Genomic DNA, 19,884 nt, shown 5'->3' with positions numbered 1-19,884 from the left:
GCATAAGCATTTAGACTTATTGATCCATTTTCAATACAGGGCTTGATCCTTACTCTCACTGCCTTCAACAGTGCTAAAGATTTAATTTATTAGTGAAATGTGGCTGAAATAATTAAAGATAGCTGCTAGCAGGGAAAATAGCTGCATCCAAGGTTGTGCTGAGCAGCCGCAGCGTGAGCAGTTACCGTGTGTTCCTGAAGCCAGGGGAGATGTGGAAATCCAGCCCTGCAGCTGGACTGCGTTTAGCGCTGCCCCGCTCGCGCTTGCCCTTGAAACCTGAAACAGGCCGCGAAGGGTTGTTACCCTGAAGCCCAACCGCCGCAAATTCCTCTGAGAAGGCATCGGCGCCTCTCACGCTAATCCGCGCCCAGCGCTGCCGCAGCACCGGCGGGAGCCCCGCGCTGCGGGACGCTGCCCGCACCCTCCCCGCGGGCGGAGCCTCCCTCGCCCGCTTCCCGGGCCGGCCACACCTCCCGCCGTTCCCCCGCCCCGCGGCGGGGCCCCGGCGCCCTCCCGGAGCGGTGACCGGGCCGGGCCCCGCCGTTACCGGAGCCCCCTCGCCCTCACACAGCGCGCGAGGCGGGCCGGCTGCGCCTGCGCAGTGCGGCGCGGCGGTGAGGCCTCGCCTCCCCTCAGCGGGCGGAGGGAGGAGCCGCCCCGCTCCCCGCCAATATGGCCGGGCGGGAGCGGGGGGCTGTGGCGCTGCCTCTGCCCGGCGGCTCCTGAACGCCCACCCGCAGCGGTAGGGTGAGGGGCTGGGGGGAGCCTGCCCTCCCCGCTGTGGGAGCCGCGGCCATGGACGAGCAGAGCGTGGAGGTGAGCGGTTGGGCGGCCGTTGCGCCGGCGCTCCCCTCAGGGAGGCGGGAAGGGCGGTGCGGGGGAAGCGCTGCCTCCCCGGGGCCGCATCTCCGGGGGCAGGCGGGCAGGGCGGCTGCACTTTCTCCTCCGCGGGGGGACGGGGGGCGGCCGGGGCGGGGCTGGCGGCGGGGCGGCCGGGTCCTCGGCAGGTTCCCCCTTGTGTGAGGGGAAGGAGGCCCAGCGGCACCGAGCTACGGGCGGCCCGAGAGGTGGAAGAGGGATTGCGGCTGTGCGGTGGGCTGGGATGCGCAGAGCCGGGAGCCGGGCCGGGCTGTGCGCTGATGAGCTGGGCGGGAAGGCAGCGGCGTGGAAAGAGGTGGCGTTTCTAGGTGACAGGCAGTTATTTTCCATAGTCAGGGTTAGCAGATAAGCTGGTGGAGCGTCGGAGGCGCCTGCTCTGGAGGTGGATGGAGACCTGGCGCTGACAGAACACGTTTTGGCGCAGCGCTCGGTGGTGTCTGGCTGTAACCTGGGCAGCTCGCACGCATTGCTGTGGTCCCTGTTAATAGCAGCCAAACAGGAGAATTAAAAAGACCGTGTGTGATAATTTCCTGTAAATGCATCTATCTTTGCAACTGTTAAAGAAGACACTAATGTATGAGATACAGTGGTACCTGTAAATTAAAGATATGCCTCACCTCTGTGCTCATTTATAATTTAAATTCTGTGGGGAAAAAATTAGCCTATCTGAAGAATCTTTCAAAGTTCCATAGTTAAAAGTCAGAAGGGATCGAACTCCCACACAGCACAGAATGTGAAACTCTTTATCAGTAATAACTCTATCAATATGCAAAGCAAACATCACTTGGCATTTCAAAATACCTTTCCCATTTGGGGAACGGAGAGAGACGAGGTGCTCGTATTCTAGAACAAAATGCTCCTCTCTTCAAATGGGTATAGTAAAAAAATATGTTAAATTACGTTTTTATTGCCCAAGATTGATTAAATGCGGTGTGAGAGACTGCAGAAATTGTACAGCTAGTGCTAATGGTAGCCCTTAAAAGAATATAAGTCTTATGAAAGTAAAAAAAAAAAGCCCCATGCAATTCAACCTCTCTCGTTAGCATTCTGTGTAATATACACATGCCCTTACCGTGCTTTTGAGTTAGTTTAGTGCCAGTATGTTGAAGCTTGTGGGTTCGGAATCTGCAGGTACAGCACAGTTTCTTCTGACAACCACGCAATCCCGCGTGAACACGAGCAGGAATAATATCTTGGCTACAGAAAGGCCCACTTGGGAGAAGATTAGCCAAACAAAGAGAAACTATTGCTTGGACAAGAGGAATAGTGTTATGAAATGGATGCTAAGAGCTGCTGAAGTGTAAGAGAAAATGGGGAGGAGAGCCATGGTGTTTGACCTGGTATCTCGCTCTGAGATGCGCGATCCGTAGCTTTTTGGGACTGCATTTATGAAAACTGGCACTCTGCCTGGAAAATCAGTGCAACTCTGATATGTTTGAAGTATGTGGCTTAACAACAGTGATAATCTACCCTTTGCAGAGCATTGCTGAAGTATTCCGATGTTTTATTTGTATGGAGAAATTGCGTGATGCACGTCTGTGTCCTCATTGCTCCAAGCTGTGCTGTTTCAGTTGTATTCGGGTGAGTTTGTGTATTATAGCTTATTCTTACAACTGTATGAACTTAAAAACTACAGATCTTACGAACATATTCTTCTTTCTTGCCCCTTTTCCTGGAGTTCCAAGGATTCCTTTTTCCTGCTCTGTGGTCTTTAGCTTCCCTTTCAAAATCCCTTTCACGACACCCTGAGGAAAAACTAGGCAGGCTGTGCAGTGCATTCAGTAGTGCTAATTATAGGCGCTATCTGGAATAATTGCTTTTAAGAAACAGACATATAATGATCCCTTCTTTAGCATCTTTTGAGAGTCAGTGATGCCCGTGTAGAAGACGAAAGTTGGAACAGGAATCAAATGCTGACTTTGCATCTGGAAGGTCATAACATCATCTCATGTCATCTTGGAGATGTTTTTAAATGCTCACCAAACTAGTATGATATGATCAGGTACAGGCTAAATCTTTCCGGAGGGAGTCTGGTGTAGCAGGCTGAAGCAGCATCTGAAGTACCTCAATTCATTTATTAAGGTCGTGGTTACCAATGTGTAACACGTCAGTTCCAAGTCCCCATGCTGTTAGGTGTTAGTGTAGGGGGAGAGGGTTCAGCTGAGGTTTTCATGTAGGATTTCCAGAAATCGGAACAATCGTGATTTGCTTTGAAAGCTCTGACATGAAGGAATTAGTGAAGGATTCCTGATACATATTAAGAATGGTAGATGACATGTTGCTGGGTGGTGAGAGATTATTCATGAGAATCTTTAAATGTAGGAGTGAGCTGACAAATACAAGCCCTTCAACTGCAGAGCTTTTACACTTGTAGGTTGTAGTGGGCAGGTGAGGTTCTTTCCTCAGCTACTTGTCTTTGGAGCTTTCTGGAAGAGAGGCATTCACAGGGTCCTTGTGAATTTGGTTGCTGAACTGCAGGTATCTCACTTGTGTATAAATAGCTTGAGAGGAAGAAATAAGTTACCTTGAAGACTAATTATTTAGACCACGAAAAATACACCTGTTGTATCTTTTGCTTTCTTTTGTTGAAACATTATCTTAGTCGGTGACTATGGGAGTCTGCACCAGGTGTGTGGTTTCTAATGGAATATTGGGTACCTCAAAATTCTCTATAATTTTAACCCAGGTGTCTTTGATGTCTAATGAAAAGTGGTAGCTTTGTTACTAAGATGCAAATAGCAGCTTCATCTGAGACTAAGTGTTTGAATGGTTAAATTATGAATCTGTAAAAAAGGAAAAAATATAGGGAGGCTGTAAGAAAAAGAAGTAACTCCTACTTAACGATAGAACGTCCTTGCTTGCAGTTCTTTTTCTTTACAGTCTCTTTAAAAATGTTTTTCCTTTTTCCTTCATAGCGTTGGCTGACTGAACAACGAGCTCAGTGCCCTCATTGTAGGTAAGGTATTTCTAATATCAGAAATAACAGGACAGTACACCCAATTCATGATAATTTATGATCAACCTTTTCTCAGTGCAGGTTGTGCTACCTTTTGATTTTGAGACCTGCCTGCTGTTGTTGTAAAAATTTACCCTGATATAATACTTAGTCTAAAATATGTTCTATCTAAAATATGCTCCAGTTTTATGACAAGCTAAGCAAGATCTTTGTTTTTCCCGTTACACCACTGGTTTTAGTGTATGTAGTTGGTGTAATAAGAGTAACTAGACAGTGTTCCCCTTAGAACTCTTCATATTATTCTTGCAAGAGTTGGAGCTCATAAACTTCCGTTTCGAGACTGAAATGTGTACTTTTTTTACACCTATAATTTGTGAGGCTTACCTTACGTTGTTGCAGATTTGTCTGCGAGGTAGCTACAATGTGTTGTTTGCTTTGTTTTTTTTAATGCAATGCCCCACCCGGTCCCCCAAGCCCTGGCACCCCTTAGCACTTCTAGTTCCTGAGTACCTAGAAATTCTAGTTCTTGACAGACCGAAAATTGGAAGGTAGCATATTTTCTTTCCCCCAAGGGGAGGGAGGTATTTAAAAACAACAAACCAACCATTTCTGCACAACTTTTTTAGTATTCAACTTTTAAAATATTTGATCAGTAGCTCTAAAATGCTTGTAAGGAGGTAAATATCTGTATTTTACAAAGGGGGTAATTGAAGCACTCCAGTGGGAATAGTTGAATAATGAGAGAAGTTGAAAAAGGACTGAGAAATGAAATTATTTGCCTGGCATTATCCAGGAGCCTGTAAAGAAACCTGGAAATAGTTCCTGGGTTCCCCATGTAGCTGTTTTGTATGTCATTGTGGAGTGGTCTGTTGTGGTTCCCACCTACCCCAGCCCTCAAACGAGCAAATCGACTTAAAGCATTACTTTTTTTTTTTTCTGAAATAACTAGTACAGCTTCAGCTTTTTGCGTGTGACTTTTCCCATAGTGTAGAATTGATGAACTGAGTTCACTTCAGTGCTGCTCTTTTGGAGCTGAGTTCTTGCTCTAACTCTAGCAATGCTTCTTGCAGAGCCCCGCTGCAGCTACGAGAGCTCGTAAACTGTCGTTGGGCAGAAGAGGTCACACAACAGCTTGATACGCTTCAACTGTGCAACCTCACAAAGCACGAAGAAAATGAAAAAGACAAGTAAATGGAGCATTCATCACATAAAGCGTTGGGTGGTTTGTCTTACATGAGTGGGCTTTTAATTTCAGCTCATTATTTAAGTAGGGGATCAGACTGGTAACTTTTACTTACTTAAAAGCTGAATTGTGCTCACTGACTGAAAGTTGGAGTTCCTTTCTGTCATGCTTAATGGAAGGAGAAAAGCTCTTCAGTTGTCTGCCTAGAAAACTACTACTGTTTCTAGTTTGACTCAATATAGCTAAAATGAGATGTGGGAAACATGAAGGGTGGTAATACTTCTTAAGGCTTTTAGCCCTTCTTAGTGACCGTACATCTGAAGTAAGTCTCCTCTCCATGGCTTGCTTATTTGGCAGTCCCATTAAGGCTGTGGGTGCTGATTTGGTATCTCTGCACATAAAAGCAGAGAAGCTGTTCTGAGAAAATGCCTTCTAGTCCCTTGCGAAAATGTAATTGATAAACCCAGTTGGAGATCAAAGAAAATATATGAAGTCCCCCCAAAAGCACTACTCTTGCTATATCTGTCATGTTACTGCCAGTCACTGTCCTTCCTTCTCTTTGGAGCCTCCTGTATTTTCTGATACATTCTCTTCCTAGGAGCAACTGTCAGTACTTTCTCAGCAGGCTTTTCGCCTGGTTTTATCCCATTACCAGTTCTGTTAGGTGTTTTAAGGTATATTCTGGAGATTTGGAGGAGAAAGGTGTGAGAAGAAGCATTGAAAAACAGACAGGGACTAATTATGTGTTCTGTACCTGCCTCCTCCCCAAGCTCCTGAATGCTAACGGAGGGGGAAGGGAGAGGCGTGTATTTTAGGTCTGGCCTAGCCTGTGCTCGGTTTCTTGATTGATGCTGTTCCTGAAATTTTAAGAAATTGCACAGATCGGTTTGTCCAAGAAGCTTATGAGCTGTTGCTCTGTGGTTACTTTAGGTTGCACATGATTATTAAAATCCTAATGTGATGTATTAACTTTGAGAATTCTGAGCTTGATTCATTTGTGACATCCTTTATCTGCTGGGTAGAAATCCAATTTGAGTAGTGTACTTTATGTCTTTGAAATACTTCCCAAGAGAATACTAAGAGCAACACTTATCTTACAAAAGGTTTTTACAGAATATGTGTCATCATCTTTCAAAACTGTGCTGATGTTTTGTGCTTTACTCTCAGTATCGGGTAGCAAAATAAGCCAAAATGATAAATTGAGTTTGTGGAAGATTTGTAGCTATTTTCTGTTGATGATATGTGTCATTTCTTGTTTAAGGTGTGAAAATCACCATGAAAAGCTTAGTGTTTTCTGCTGGACCTGTAAGAAGTGTATCTGCCACCAGTGTGCGCTTTGGGGAGGAATGGTAAGAGGGGACTTCCTTGTTTATATGCACGTGGTATGTTACAATAGGAGACTGCAAGCATTATGCTTGGCAGCAGTTTGAAGAGAAATGCTATGAAGCTGCTGTTATGGCTATTGAATTGCCATGCAAATACTGTAGTCGTATGTGTATTTGTAATTTAATGTGAAGGTTGGTTGTGAAGGGCGATGCCTTCTGTTTATAATTGGAGAAGCAAATTGATTTTTTGCCGAAAGGAGGTCAGAATTACCTTCCTTGTTCTAAACTTCATGATGTTTTGGACAAACTGTAGATGGTGCTGAGAATTTTATGGGCAAAGGAAGAAGTCTTTCTCAGAATATAGATAAAGCTTACGTTATTTACATGTCCTGGCCTTTAATCTTGAATACCTTCAGAGCTGTATTAGTAGCACAATTCACCACACTGTTTAATATCCTTTCAATTGAGTATTTCAAGGAGAGACTGCTGTTGTTGTTTGGAATACAAGTGGCAAACAGTGTGCTGCCTTTGTTTGGGAAGGGTGCTTTAATAATAATAAAAATAAGATAACCCTTCTATCGTTATTTGATTTGTTAGAGAACTGCAGAGTGAATGAAGCAGGTTATTTTTGGAGGACCGTTGAGACTCCAGATAAGTCTTGACGGGAAGCTTTGATGGTATGAAAGAGCCAAATTCATGACTTAGGATGGGAAGTGAAAGACAGGCTTCCTACATACAATCTGCTTTGGAACTTTTCCAGAATGAGTGATACACTAGGAGGCTTTCTTCCCCTCTCTCAGTAATTTAATAGGAGTGGAATAAAATTAAAATGGGATGCTCTATTATTTCTCCCCGCCTCCCCCCCTTTTTTTTAACAGCATGGAGGACATACGTTTAAGCCACTGGCAGAAATCTATGAGCAACATGTCACAAAAGTGAATGAAGAAGTGGCAAAGCTTAGGAGGAGACTCATGGAATTGATCAGTTTGGTGCAAGAAGTGGTAAGGAAATCGATCCAAGATAATGTTAAGTTCTCCCGTAGTACGCCACTGTCAAAGGATAACTGAAACTGGGAAACAGACATAGTACACCATTTCATACGCTTGTGACGTTTTCAGTACCTGTTCAGAAGCTGTTGCTTCTGTGAAGGTAATCAGATTATCCCACAGAGATGTTTTTGCTTTTTAGTTAGACTCTTTTTATACAGAGTGGAAAGAGCAACATATTCTCAGTACTTCTGTTGTAGTTGCCAGACAGAAAAAGATGTGTTAGCTAACTCACAGGGATTTTTCCTTTTGGTGTATGCTATTTAAAAGCCAGAGTTGTGCAGTTTTTTGAAAGACATATTTTTGGCAACGCTTACAAAAGTGGAGTCTGCCATGCTAAACAAGTATAAAAATGCTTTATTTTAATAGAGCTTATTTTCCTTTCTTTAGGAGAATAAGCTCAAGTATATTTGAGCCTACAGGATGAGCTGTAAAGCAGCTCACCTTTCAGTTAGAGATTTGGAGTTTGCGTACCTCCCTTTTTTCCCCCATAGGGGTAAATGTGTTAGACATACAAATACCAGCATGCTTGGCTTTGGCATTTTTTGGGGAATGCCAAAATCCAATAGTTTCTTGTATTCTAGGAAGGATTAGTTCTGTGTTCTGCTGAACGCTGTTACCTTTATTGTGTAGTGTTTGTGCAAATAAAGTAAGTTTTTAGGCAAGTTTCTGTATGGTTTTTGTCTATGCTATTACTCAGGTAGTTGTTTGCCACATGCAATTGTAGGTTAGCTCTGCTTCAGCTCAGGTGTGACTGTTATGTCACCGGGTGGGCTGTTTAAGTATTTGTAAAATGTTGAGGGGATTGTGGCCTTCACCTTCCAGGGTGAAGGGTGCCATTTTTATCAAATTATTATTGTTACCAAGAAGGTAACTTTTCTGTGCTGTTCAAGTTACAGTGGAGAAACTGGCAGTTGGATTTACAAATTTTGGTACCAAAGAATCCCCACATGACAAATCTCTTTGTAATCAGAAAACGTTGCTCAACTTTACGGTTAACTTTTGGTCACCCACCAGAGGGCATGCTTATGTATTTGGTAAAAGTCAAAGGATATTTACAACTGGCAGCAGGAATAGCCTGTAATACAGCTCATCTAAAAGCACAGTCCTATTTTCTTATTCCAAACATGTCAGCTTCAGTAAGATGAGGCTTATGGGATTTTTTTTCCTCATAGAAAAATAGGTCTGGAGGGGACTCTCGGGAGGCCTAGGCATTTTTGGGATCTGAGAGAGTGGAGTCAAGGTGTAAATGAGTGAAACACGCAAAAGTGTGAAGGCTTTCTTGTTGTGCATATTTTTTTTCCTGAACCCTGTGTTAGGAGAGGAATGTGGAAGCGGTGCGTAGTGCGAAGGATGAACGAGTTCGGGAAATCAGGAATGCAGTGGAGATGATGATTGCCCGATTAGACACTCAGCTGAAGAATAAGCTTATAACGTTAATGGGTAGGTATTTTCCTGATCTGTTATGAGCAGGAGCAATATATTAACTGTGTGTAAGTCTGAGAAACTTTCTTGCTCTAGGAATATGACTCCTTGCACACTTCATGGTGTTAAGCAAGGCAACTGTTGACAGAAAATTTCTACCTACAGCAAAGCTTTCAGTTAATTACGTAGTTACTGTGACATGGTTCCAAGATGTTAGACATAACCTGGTTATGTTCTCTTAGAAACTTCTGTATAACGACTTGAATATCTCCATCTAATTGGAAGATATTTAGTACCCTTTACCTAAAGTGATTTTACACCATTTGTGTTAGCCAAGAAGTCCACCTTTGTAATCTGACATCTTTGTAACATATACTCCTTTTAATGTAATTTTAAAAAATTAAAAGTCTATATGAGATGTCTGGTGAGCAACAGTTCAGCTCCATACATACAGGCAGCCTTGCCTGCAGAGGAGGAACATGGCATCTGGAATCAGAGCTGCTAGTTTGGTTCCTGACACTTCTGCTAATCAGACACTGGTTGCTTTAGCTCTCCTTTGGTGTAAATAGAGGTGAGAAGTCAGGTGGTGCACCTGCAGGTATTGAAGCTTACAGAAGCAGCACTACTGAAAATGAAGTGTAGCTTTCAATAAGGACAGCATGTTCCTCACTTAGGTATAACTCTGTACATGCTTAACTAATTTTGCCTTGGTTTTGTCATGTGTGCTTTCATTTGTGTAAGTGCAGTGATAAGAGCATGTACCAAAGGTGACATCTTCTTGGAATATCGGTTTCTTTAGACAGTCTTGAAACGTTATACTTAAATGACCTTAGTTTTGCAAGGCACGCCACCAGTGGATCAACGTACACAGGCAAATAGATCCTTGGCCTTGTGTCTGTGTACTTGTCTTGGAAATAAAAGTAAGGCAATAAAAACAACTGTGCTGAAAATGTATTTCTGATGCTTGAAATGGTCACACACAGAGAGACACACGCCCCACCTCTCCCCACCACCTACCCAAAGGAAACCTGAAATGTTCATGCTTGAAAATGTCCTTAGCTTTGATAAGGCTTATGTTTATTCTCTTAGTTCAGTTCCATGAAAAACAAAACAGTAAATGTATATTAGCTGTGTTTCAGGTTCCTCTTCAAATCTGTGTCAGTACTTTAAAATGTTTGCTTTATGTTAAATCCAGGATCCGTATGTTCATATGTATTTTGTGCCTGTATCAAACTGAGTAATCAGTCACCAGATTTGTTCTAACATGCGCTGATTAAAGATCAGTCTTAAAGCTGTGGTAGAATATCTTGATTATTTGTATGTTCAGGTTAGCATTCTGTCCATGTCATACCCACCCACCCCCACACCTCCCCCCCCCCCCCCCCCCCCCCCAAAAAAAAGGACCCCAAAACAACAAACCTGCCATTTCTGGGACACGGAATGTTTCATTACTGTCTTAACCTCAAGTGAGTTCTTCACTACAGCTCTAATTAAAAACGTAGGTGTGCTTTTAAAATGCTTTCTCAATCAACCTTGGTATATTTAGAAATCCTTTACCTTAGGAGGTTCTGGGGTAGCTTCCAGGTTTCAAAAAAAAAAAAAGCTCAGTTGCTTAAAATACAGCAAGTTAAATCTTGTGGGTTTTTTGTTCTTTAAGCGTGTCTCCTTTTCTTTAAACAGGTCAAAAGACATCTCTTACTCAAGAAACGGAACTTCTGGAATCCTTGCTTCAAGAAGTAGAACATCAGGTGATTATGCAAAGAGCTGAAATGTTGTGTTATGTTATTTTATTTATTTAAAAATATTAATTGGTGGTGGTTTCTTGAGGGTATCTTTATTTAAGTGGTCTCAGGTTGCACAATTTCTTCTTAAACAAGCGTGTCTTCTAGAAATAATGAAAGGTGTTCTCTTCTGTTGCTTGAAAAACTAGTGCAGGGATTAATAGCAATGTCCTCTAAAACTACACAGTTGTGTTTGTTTAAGGTAACGCAGCGTTTAGGCAGTGTGGGTAGATTCTGTTAGTTCTGCCGCTGCCAACTGCATATGAATATGCAGGTGGCTATAAATGGAGAAAACCCAGAAATGATCTGTTTCTTTTTGTGCTTTTGAGGAAAACTGAACTTGTTCTAGCTCTTTTATTCCTGTCTTTCCAAGACGATGACATGGTATTGCTTTTTTTATCTTGCTTCTAGCTGTACAGTTTCAGCTTTTGCAAATGAAGTTCTGCAGAGCTTGACTGTACTTGCCCTGCACAATTTCTGCTTGCTCTGAGGAAATGGAAGGGTTTTCTTCCTTCAAGTGTTACTGCATCGAGCAATTCTCTTTCAGTGGAGTTTGACATTTTAGGTTGGGGATGGGGGCTAAGCTTCTTTGTGAGTAGTGCCTCTTGCCCTGTATTTCTTTTTCATTCCCTGCACTGCTTTTGAGTCAGTAAGGATGCTAAGCTGGCTTTATCACCTGATCAGCAATTATCGTGTTCTCCTTTCATACCTATGATGGAATGTCTTAGTCGAAGAATCGATGACATCAGGGGGATGAGTGCTCTTGCATCCCAGGCATCAGGATAATTCTTGTGTCTGTTGAGAGCTCTCTGTGTATAGGACATTGAGAAATCACTACATTGCAGCCCAGATGAGGACCTTCTAACTCCTAAATAGCAGTGTGTATGCAACTCTGCAGATCAGCTTCTCTTTTTTGCAGGAAAAAAAACCCCCAACTTTAAAATAATAAATTGGTGCTACTGAAACATGACCTCTTCTCCCTCCAAAATAGGAGGAAAAGCTTACTAACTACAAAAACTGTGAGATGATGCAGAGATCTGGCAACTGTGTAGGTCTTTACTGCTTGTTTAAAGTTGTCATATGTGTCTTTGTGAAGAGGGGCTTTGAACTTCATATGCTTTTTGTGGAAGTAATAAATTATTTGAAGAACTCATAGCAAAAGTGTGACTTTTAAAAATGTACATATTAGTCTCTCTTAAGCCTGACAATGTTTGAAGTGTAAGTCTAAGATACATTGTTCCAATGTTTAAAGTATAAATAAGAAGCAGAGTAGAGTTGTCCTCTTTTAGTAAAGAGGCTGTGAAAATACAGCGCTAGCTGTTCAAGGAACATGTAAGATTAGATTTTTTTCTTTCAGATTTTGAAAAGACCTTTGTTATTACACTGGGTTTGTAAGATATCACGAGTGAAGTGGATTGAAGTGGGAGTTTTTGGCCTGCTATTTATGATAACATAGGCTTTGTTTTGTTCAAATTTGGATGAACAAAAAAAAGTACAGTGTCAATGCAGCAGTAAAGGAATAACTAAAATGTAAAAGAACTATCTAATTTTCTCTGTGTATGACATATTTGAGCATATTATCCCATTGTCTAATAAAGTGTCCTTTCCAGATCAATTTAGTTTTATTGCTGTGTAAATGCAGTAACAGATGTGACTTGGTGTTAATCAGACATCTTAGTTATATATGTTTCACCTAAATGAAGTACATAGTAGTTGCTGTAATTTTCATTGTAGAATTTGACAGAGTCTTAAGTATTCGGGACTTCCCAAATGGGTTGTACAGACTTTGGAGTGAGACAGAATTAGAATATCTATTTTCAATTCCTATCAGGAATTGTAAAACACATGACTGTTGGCTGTCTTAGGCCAATTCTTAGTCTTAAGAGCTGACAGTTTCAGGGGAAATAAAACCCGAAGAACTGGAGAAAAAAAACCCCAAACCTAAAACCCTGATCTCCAGGTTTCATTTTACACTATGTTGTGGGTAATCTTTCTGAAGCTGTGACAGACCTGCAATTTATTTGTTTAAAAACAAAAGCGGTAAGAACCTGTGGTTTCTACTAATGACGTAAGGATTTTCTTTTTTCCTTTTTTGTTTTTTTCCCATGTAGTTACGATCGTGCAGTAAGAGTGAGCTGATATCCAAAAGTTCAGAGATCCTGATGATGTTCCAGCAGGTTCATCGGAAGCCTATGGCCTCGTTTGTCACTACTCCTGTCCCCCCAGACTTCACAAGGTAAGCATTGCATTTCCTTTCTGTTGTAGTTTGAACTTGAAAGCCATCTTATGAAGGTTCTTAAAAAATGTTTAAAGGAATTTAGAGGAGAGTATCTCTTTCCCATTTTACTGTACCGCTGTATGGAGGAGGATGTTCCAGTGAGTCTGGGAGGTAGATGTATTCTTATGTGTGTCAGCCTTTCGTAAATCTAGGGCAGGAGAGTACCACTGTCTGGTGACATGTGGGTTTGAAAGAGTGGGTGATAGGTGGCTGATGGACAGGTTGCTGGAGAGCTTGCCTGATACCCGCCTACACTGAAGGGGAGTCATACTTCTCAGCTATATGAGCAATGGCAATGCTAATCTGTGGGGTAACATGATTCTGTCTGGTTTTGTGTTAAACTTCATATCTCTGACTGAATTTGGGTCCATGCTTATACATCGAAAAAGATAAACTGCTTAACATACTCTTCTTAGTAACCTGTGCTGCAAGTAGGCTTTTTGTTCCAGCAGGGCTTATTGTCTGTCTGTAGTCATTGCTGGGGAGTCAGGATAGTGGGTTCCAGCTGACAGGTTTTTTTCTTTTTTACACTTAGTTTACTGATTTGTCCTTTTTCTCTTATTATTGGGTCATTCAGTATATAATTACAAGGCTCTCATGAGATGCCTCTGCAGGTCACCTTAATTCAGAATATATAGCCAAGATCCCTTCGTAACACAATCCTTCATGCAGAGAGCGCTGCTGGTGCTGGGTTCTGAGGAAGTCTGTTCAGAGTCCAGGCAAGCTAGCTGAAAAACATCTCCAAAAAATGGAAAGTAGAAGTCTTAGAAAAATTCCTCAAATCACTTTGTGTTCTCTAGCAAGAATCAGTTTGGCTTGCTTTTAAATAGTGTCTCAAAACTATTGTCCTGATGTGTTTTCTGAAAAGAAGAATTAAATGTGTTTCCGAGGAGAGTTTAAATCTGAGTATTCATTTTCCAATGGCAGTAAAGTTTCTCCTGCTCTGAAACACAAACCACTTAAGCTTTGTACTTTCAGCCATGAAATTGTTTCATCCTTTCTAGAACTACTAAGAAGTCTTATGTTAAAAATTCACTGTATTAAGGGATTATTAGCCATCACCAGTAAAAGGGAAAATCCTCTTAAATACTTCCGGTTGCTCTTCCCTTCATAACATATTTGTTTTACTGTGTTGATATCCCATGGGGAGGTACTGGGGAGAAGGCTTGTAAATGGAATTTGCAGATGTGCTGAAATAATCCAGTGTAGTTCTAGTGAATTTCAGTGGCTCTGGTGACCTAAATCATCTTAGGTGCTTCTAAAGAGTCCAAAAGTTGGGATTTTTAATGTCATGTTATTCAACTCTAATGTATATTTTTTTTTTCCCGTCCCTCCCCAGTGAGCTGGTTCCAGCCTATGACTCAACTACATTTGTTTTGGAAAACTTCAGGTGAGAATGTATTTTAAATTACTGTGAATGTCAAGAAGCTTTTTCTGTTTCTTCTGTACATGAGTAGTATTCTTTAAAACACAGAATAGACTCTACAGAAAAATGTTAGATATGAACTAAGCTGTAGGAATTCAATCAAAAATTTCTTGTTTACCAGGTGAACAACAATTAGCCCTAGCTAAACTGTTAGCTAAAATGATTTTCCATGATAAAGGCAAGCTACTTTTTTTTCCCCATAAAAAAAGATAGAATAATTTTGCAAGGAATACATATATTTGTATGGACACTTAACATTTTGCATGGGCTTCATGCTCCGTGCAGCAAGAAGAGTGGTTCTAGAGCATAAGGGTGCAAGCGTACGTGCAGTTACCATTTCATGGAGGGCTTTGCTTTTTGCCAATAGCAAATGTTTTTTCTCCTCTCTCAATAGTACATTGCGTCAGCGAGCAGATCCTGTTTACAGCCCACCTCTTCAAGTGTCAGGACTTTGCTGGAGGCTAAAAGTTTATCCGGTGAGTTATATTTTCAACTGGAGTTGTTATTCCATCTAGAACGCTCAACCAGCATTCATGTGTTTCTCTTGTAAGGAAACATTATTTAGTTTCTTCTCATATTTTATAAAACGCTTTGTGTGAAAAGAATGTAATAAGACTGTAGAGCTGATCACCAACCATTGGAGTATTCCTTCTCTGCCTCCAGATAACCAGCATGAACATTCTTGCTATAATTAATCTGGGTAATTTATAAGCAATTTAAAATGGGTCTTACAAATATGCCACAGGAACTTTAATAGATATCTTTACCACTTTTGTCCAAGTGGTTTTGGCAGATGTTTCTTGCAGAACTGAGGACTAGAATAACTTACCATATTTATGGTTATGAGTAATCCTTTTTTGGGAAGTTGGGAGGAGGGTAAGGTATTAGCTGAAAGGGAATCAGTTTTACTGTGCGTCCAGTTCTCAAATGCTGATATTAAAACCGATGTGTTGTACTCATGTCCTTTCGGTGGGCTGAATATTCAGATTTCAGAAACAATGCCTCTGTCAGTGTTGGAATGTTAACCCACAGGTGTGGTCTTCTTACAGTCTGCTAGTCTGGTCAGCACTTCCAGGAAGCTCTGGCTGCTACTGCAGCTGTGTTTGCAGAAATACGTGTGTAGTGGTGGAGAGCAAGGTTGGTTTGTTAGTGATTTACGGGGCATCTTCAGAGAACTGGATTCATCTGTTAAACCCACGTATACAGAGTTGGATTCTTGCAGTGCAGATGTGGGCCTCTGTAAGTTTTCAGGCTATTGTAAAGTCAGGATTGACTACATAAGGTGCACTGTCAGAAGGCATAAAATTGATTATTTTTTTTTTAAATGGTAAGTTGAAATGTTTTTTCAACCTAGAGGATTCAAATTGAGCCATTCTTCATCCTTGAGTAAGGTGAGTGTGATGGAGGTTTTGCCACATTTTTTTTTCTTGATTTCTGGTGATTCTAATATTGTTTCTCAGTTAACTGACCTAACTTTTTAATGTTGCATGTTTTTTCCTAAAGAAATTGATTTTTCTTTCAAAAATTAAGTGCCTTTGAAATGCAGCTGTGTGTAAAACATTGCAGAATTGTTTAACCTGAGCTGTTTTCATGTGGAGAGCTTGAGAAAAATTAGGCCGTAATAAACTGATGGGTAGAACTTAGGAGCTTTTTAATTCCTTTTTCTGTATGTTAAATAGATGTTTTTCCAATACATTGACAAGTGTTTGTCTACTCGGTCTTCCACTTAACTGAACTCCTAAAATGCTAACAGAGTAACTAGAGCTCTGTTTTGAGATTTATATCTGAGACACCGGTGCTAGAGTGCATATGTGCTTCCAGATGCAAACTCTGTTAATTCAAGTTACAGTAAAGAGTTGTAGGTCAGAGGAGACTAAAAATCAAAACTGTAGCATGCAGAGTAGGCTACTGCTGCAGATTCTGTATTGATTGAAGCTGTTTTCTAAACTTCAAGGGTATATTGAATTGGTTTGGTTTTCTTTTTCTTTTTTTTTTAATTTATCTCTCTCCTTTGTTTGTTTCAAGGATGGAAATGGAGTAGTACGGGGCTACTATCTGTCTGTGTTCTTGGAGCTGTCAGCTGGATTGCCAGAGACATCCAAGTAAGCAAACCTGTAGTAAGAGCAGCTGTTCTTTTTTTTTATTTTACCTATTGCAAAGAATGACTTCAAGTTCTGCAGTGTTGCTAGGGCCTGCAGAGCACTCCCATAAAGAATAGTGAGACTTCTGTTGTCCATTTGAGCTTTGAATAGTGCCCAAAGATACTATTTTAAAGTCGTTACTCCGTGGCTTTCTTGAGATAAAAAGCAAGCTGGCAAAACAACCGGTAAGAGTATCTGTCTCGTAGTATTCAGTGCTAGAGTTGATTTACCGCTCTGCTCCCTGTTACTACTTCCCCCTTGTACTGTTTATATACGTGTTCAGTAAAATTTTAAGACGGAATCGCCTCTTCAGCTGGGCACACAAGCCTCCCAGGAAGAGCAGTTCTGTTAAACTTGACACATTCAGCAATTCTGACATCTTTGTTTCGGTGTTAATATTGTGACCTTCCCCTGCGTAGGTATGAGTACCGTGTAGAAATGGTTCACCAATCCACCAACGATCCCACTAAAAACATAATTCGAGAGTTTGCCTCTGATTTTGAAGTTGGAGAATGCTGGGGTTACAACAGATTCTTTCGTTTGGATTTGCTAGCCAATGAAGGCTATTTAAACAGGCAAAATGACACTGTGATCCTCAGGTAAGGAGGATACGTAGTGGGGCTCTCCTCAGCTATCATTTCACAAAGCATCACACCTACTACTGAAATAGGAAGTAATTAAGTAGTTGAATTTAAAATAATTGTGTCATGTTTTGTCATAAATGGATTTTGCTGTCATAAGCTTGAAAGAAGAAAATGTGCTGAAGGGAGTTGTGGAAACTTTACATGTCTTTGAGAAGTAGCTACGCTTGACACTAATAACCTTGGGTTGGGGATCTGTAGCTAACTGAGTTGAAGCAAAAGGGTGTTTTCTCCCCCCCCCCCCCCCCCTTTAGAAACAGTTGTAAAGAGCACAGGAGAACTTTGGGAATGAAGGAAGCCTGCAATGTGAGAGAGCTAATGCTCTCAATGGAACTTGTAATGTTATGACAAAATATAGAAGCTTTTATCTACCTCAGACGTTCTCGTAGTCCTACTCTTGCTCCTGTTAAATGCTTTGTAGTGTGTTGGTTTTTTTTTAGTGTTGGCTTGTGAAGATAAGCACCTGTCATATAACTGCCTCTCCTACAAAAACCAGTGTTGCCATTCAGTGTGTTCAGGATACTGAGTATAGAAGTACATGTTGTCTGTTAAGTTTATTTCCTCACTAGATTTCAGGTTGTCTGATGTTCTTACGCAGGGTGTTTTGGATGGGGGGGGTGGGCGATGACAAAGAAAAAAACCCTAAAACAAGAACAACAACCAAAAAAAACCCCTTTTGAAATGTTCCTTTGAAGGTTCCAAGTGCGCTCACCAACCTTCTTCCAGAAGTGCCGAGATCAGCACTGGTACATCGCTCAACTGGAAGCAGCTCAGACAAGTTACATCCAACAAATAAATAACCTTAAAGAAGTAAGTGGGATGCACGTTAATGTAAAATCACCTTTTACTGACCAGTAGTTATGTGTTTTAGGTTACAGCGGTCATGTTTGACAGTTGTGTGTTTTTGGGTTGCTATTGGTAGTTTGTTATTGGCGTTACTAAAATAGCATATACGCAAGTCAACAAACTTACTTGATCTGATGTTGATGCTCCATTGTTGTCTTTTATGTGTACATGTTGTCTTCTCTATGTACATACCTACGTATACACTTTTGTGTATCCTTCTAATATTTAAGAGGCTTGCGATTGAACTTTCCCGGACTCAGAAATCACGAGGCATTTCACCTCCAGACACTCATCTTAGTCCCCAGAATGATGATGGTCCAGAAACAAGATCAAAGAAAGCTGGACAAAGCACTGAAGTACTACTTGAGAACGTCGCTGCTCCAGGATTAGTGCGAGATAGCAAGGAAGAGGAGGAAGAGAAGATCCAGCATGAAGACTTCAACGTAGGAATTGCCTTTTTCCTGCCTCTTTGTTTATGTGTAGCTTTTTATGATAGGAGAGCAGTAGAAACATCAGTGAACTACTGAATTGTAAATTAGATTTATTATCCTCTGCGTGGAAATAGGAGATAACGCACTCAAGAGCTAGCAGCGAGAGATAACACTAGAGAGATGTTCTGGAACAGAGCTAATAGATCCCACTACAAAAAAGTTTCCAAGTTGCAGCTGAAAACTCCAACTTCTGTTTGCTACCAGCTTTTATTGTGCTTTGAGACCCTCCAAACTCCTGTACAATAGTGTGATACTCTGGGGAGAGTCAGCCTGTTCCTAGCTTCTGGTGCATGCGTCAAAGTGCAACTTGAAATGTTTCTTCTTTATAAAGGCTTGTTCTGTTTTTTCTGTAGCATGAGCTCTCTGACGGTGACTTGGATATAGATCTTGCTGGAGAAGACGAGGTGAACCACCTTGATGGTAGCAGCTCTTCAGCTAGTTCGACAGCAACTAGTAACACAGAAGAAAATGATATTGATGAAGAAACTATGTAAGTATCTTAAAATGCCTTTCAGATCATCACCTTGTCTCTCAGGGTAGCCGTCCTAATTCCAATGGAAACTGATTCGTTTGCTGTATCACAGCTATGATGTGTGGGGGATTCCAGTAGCGTGTGAGGGGTGTTCTCTATACTGGAAACATTGAATTTTTGGTCAGCTGGTTACTATCTGATCTCATCACGTATTTTAGTGTTGGATTCTGTCTTTGACAAGTGATAGTCTGTGAAAGTTCTTTCCCAAAACACTATTAAGAAAACTGTTTCTACACTGTAACGAAAGAGAGGTTTGGTATTAGGAAGTGTTGGAGTAGTAGGAGAGTGATAATAAAGACAGTTACTTAAACTGGAGAATAAGGTTCTTAGCCGAGATGATAATGTCAGATCCTAGAATCTTCATTAAAACATGAGAATGTGTTGTAACACATACAAATATAGAAGTTTGGAGGATCAGATTTTACAGTCTAGATACATATGACACTTTTTGGACTCTTGGTTAGTGAATCAGTCATTTAATTAACACACGTTGATTTGTTCCATTTGTGTTGTTTGGAATGCAGAAAATACTATTTACCGTGCTTCCTGTTGTTCTCGAGGTATGTGCCATCATGTTTAACAAGAGCTGACAGAAGCTAATAATTGTATTCTTTTCCCACCCCAATCATCTCCTAAGGTCTGGAGAAAATGACGTGGAATATAGCAGTAATATGGAGTTGGAAGAAGGAGATCTCATGGAGGATGCAGCAGCTGCTGCTACCCCTGGAGCATCAGGTATGAAAAACAGCCTTCAGAATTCCCATATATGCAAAATGCTGCTGGATTCCTTCCCCTGTTCTTGGAAGCAACGTCAAGCTGTGTGTTCTGCAGGCATTTCTATTTTTGGAAATGCTGCATCATGTGGTTTGTACTGATTATTGCAGTGTAGCAGAAACGTTTCATTGGCTCAATAGAAAAAAAAAAGAGGGTGATC

At 41.2% G+C, this 19,884-nt stretch overlaps 1 protein-coding gene across 5 annotated transcripts in view; it reads left to right on the top strand.

Moving 5' to 3' along the window:
• Positions 1-515: 515 nt before the first annotated feature.
• TRIM37 (tripartite motif containing 37) overlaps positions 516-19,884 on the top strand; it is a 30,690-nt gene continuing 11,321 nt past the window's right edge. For 2 of the 5 annotated variants that reach the window (XM_064468045.1, XM_064468050.1), the window contains exons 1-17: positions 517-816; positions 2,359-2,460; positions 3,795-3,835; positions 4,906-5,022; positions 6,280-6,367; positions 7,222-7,344; positions 8,709-8,832; positions 10,495-10,562; positions 12,707-12,831; positions 14,213-14,263; positions 14,694-14,775; positions 16,325-16,401; positions 16,860-17,039; positions 17,777-17,891; positions 18,158-18,370; positions 18,772-18,908; positions 19,588-19,685. In XM_064468045.1, the coding sequence (XP_064324115.1) occupies positions 796-816; positions 2,359-2,460; positions 3,795-3,835; positions 4,906-5,022; positions 6,280-6,367; positions 7,222-7,344; positions 8,709-8,832; positions 10,495-10,562; positions 12,707-12,831; positions 14,213-14,263; positions 14,694-14,775; positions 16,325-16,401; positions 16,860-17,039; positions 17,777-17,891; positions 18,158-18,370; positions 18,772-18,908; positions 19,588-19,685 (1,762 nt within the window). In that variant the 5' untranslated portion in view covers positions 517-795. Of the gene's footprint in view, positions 817-2,358; positions 2,461-3,794; positions 3,836-4,905; positions 5,023-6,279; positions 6,368-7,221; positions 7,345-8,708; positions 8,833-10,494; positions 10,563-12,706; positions 12,832-14,212; positions 14,264-14,693; positions 14,776-16,324; positions 16,402-16,859; positions 17,040-17,776; positions 17,892-18,157; positions 18,371-18,771; positions 18,909-19,587; positions 19,686-19,884 lie in introns of all 5 variants that reach the window. The other 3 variants (XM_064468046.1, XM_064468049.1, XM_064468048.1) reach the window with 3 other exon arrangements.

This window comes from Phalacrocorax carbo, chromosome 17, assembly GCF_963921805.1.
Source record: "Phalacrocorax carbo chromosome 17, bPhaCar2.1, whole genome shotgun sequence".
NCBI classification, from domain to species: domain Eukaryota; kingdom Metazoa; phylum Chordata; class Aves; order Suliformes; family Phalacrocoracidae; genus Phalacrocorax; species Phalacrocorax carbo.
Note: the sequence above shows the minus strand (reverse complement) of the source record. Positions and strands in the feature narration are given on the sequence as shown.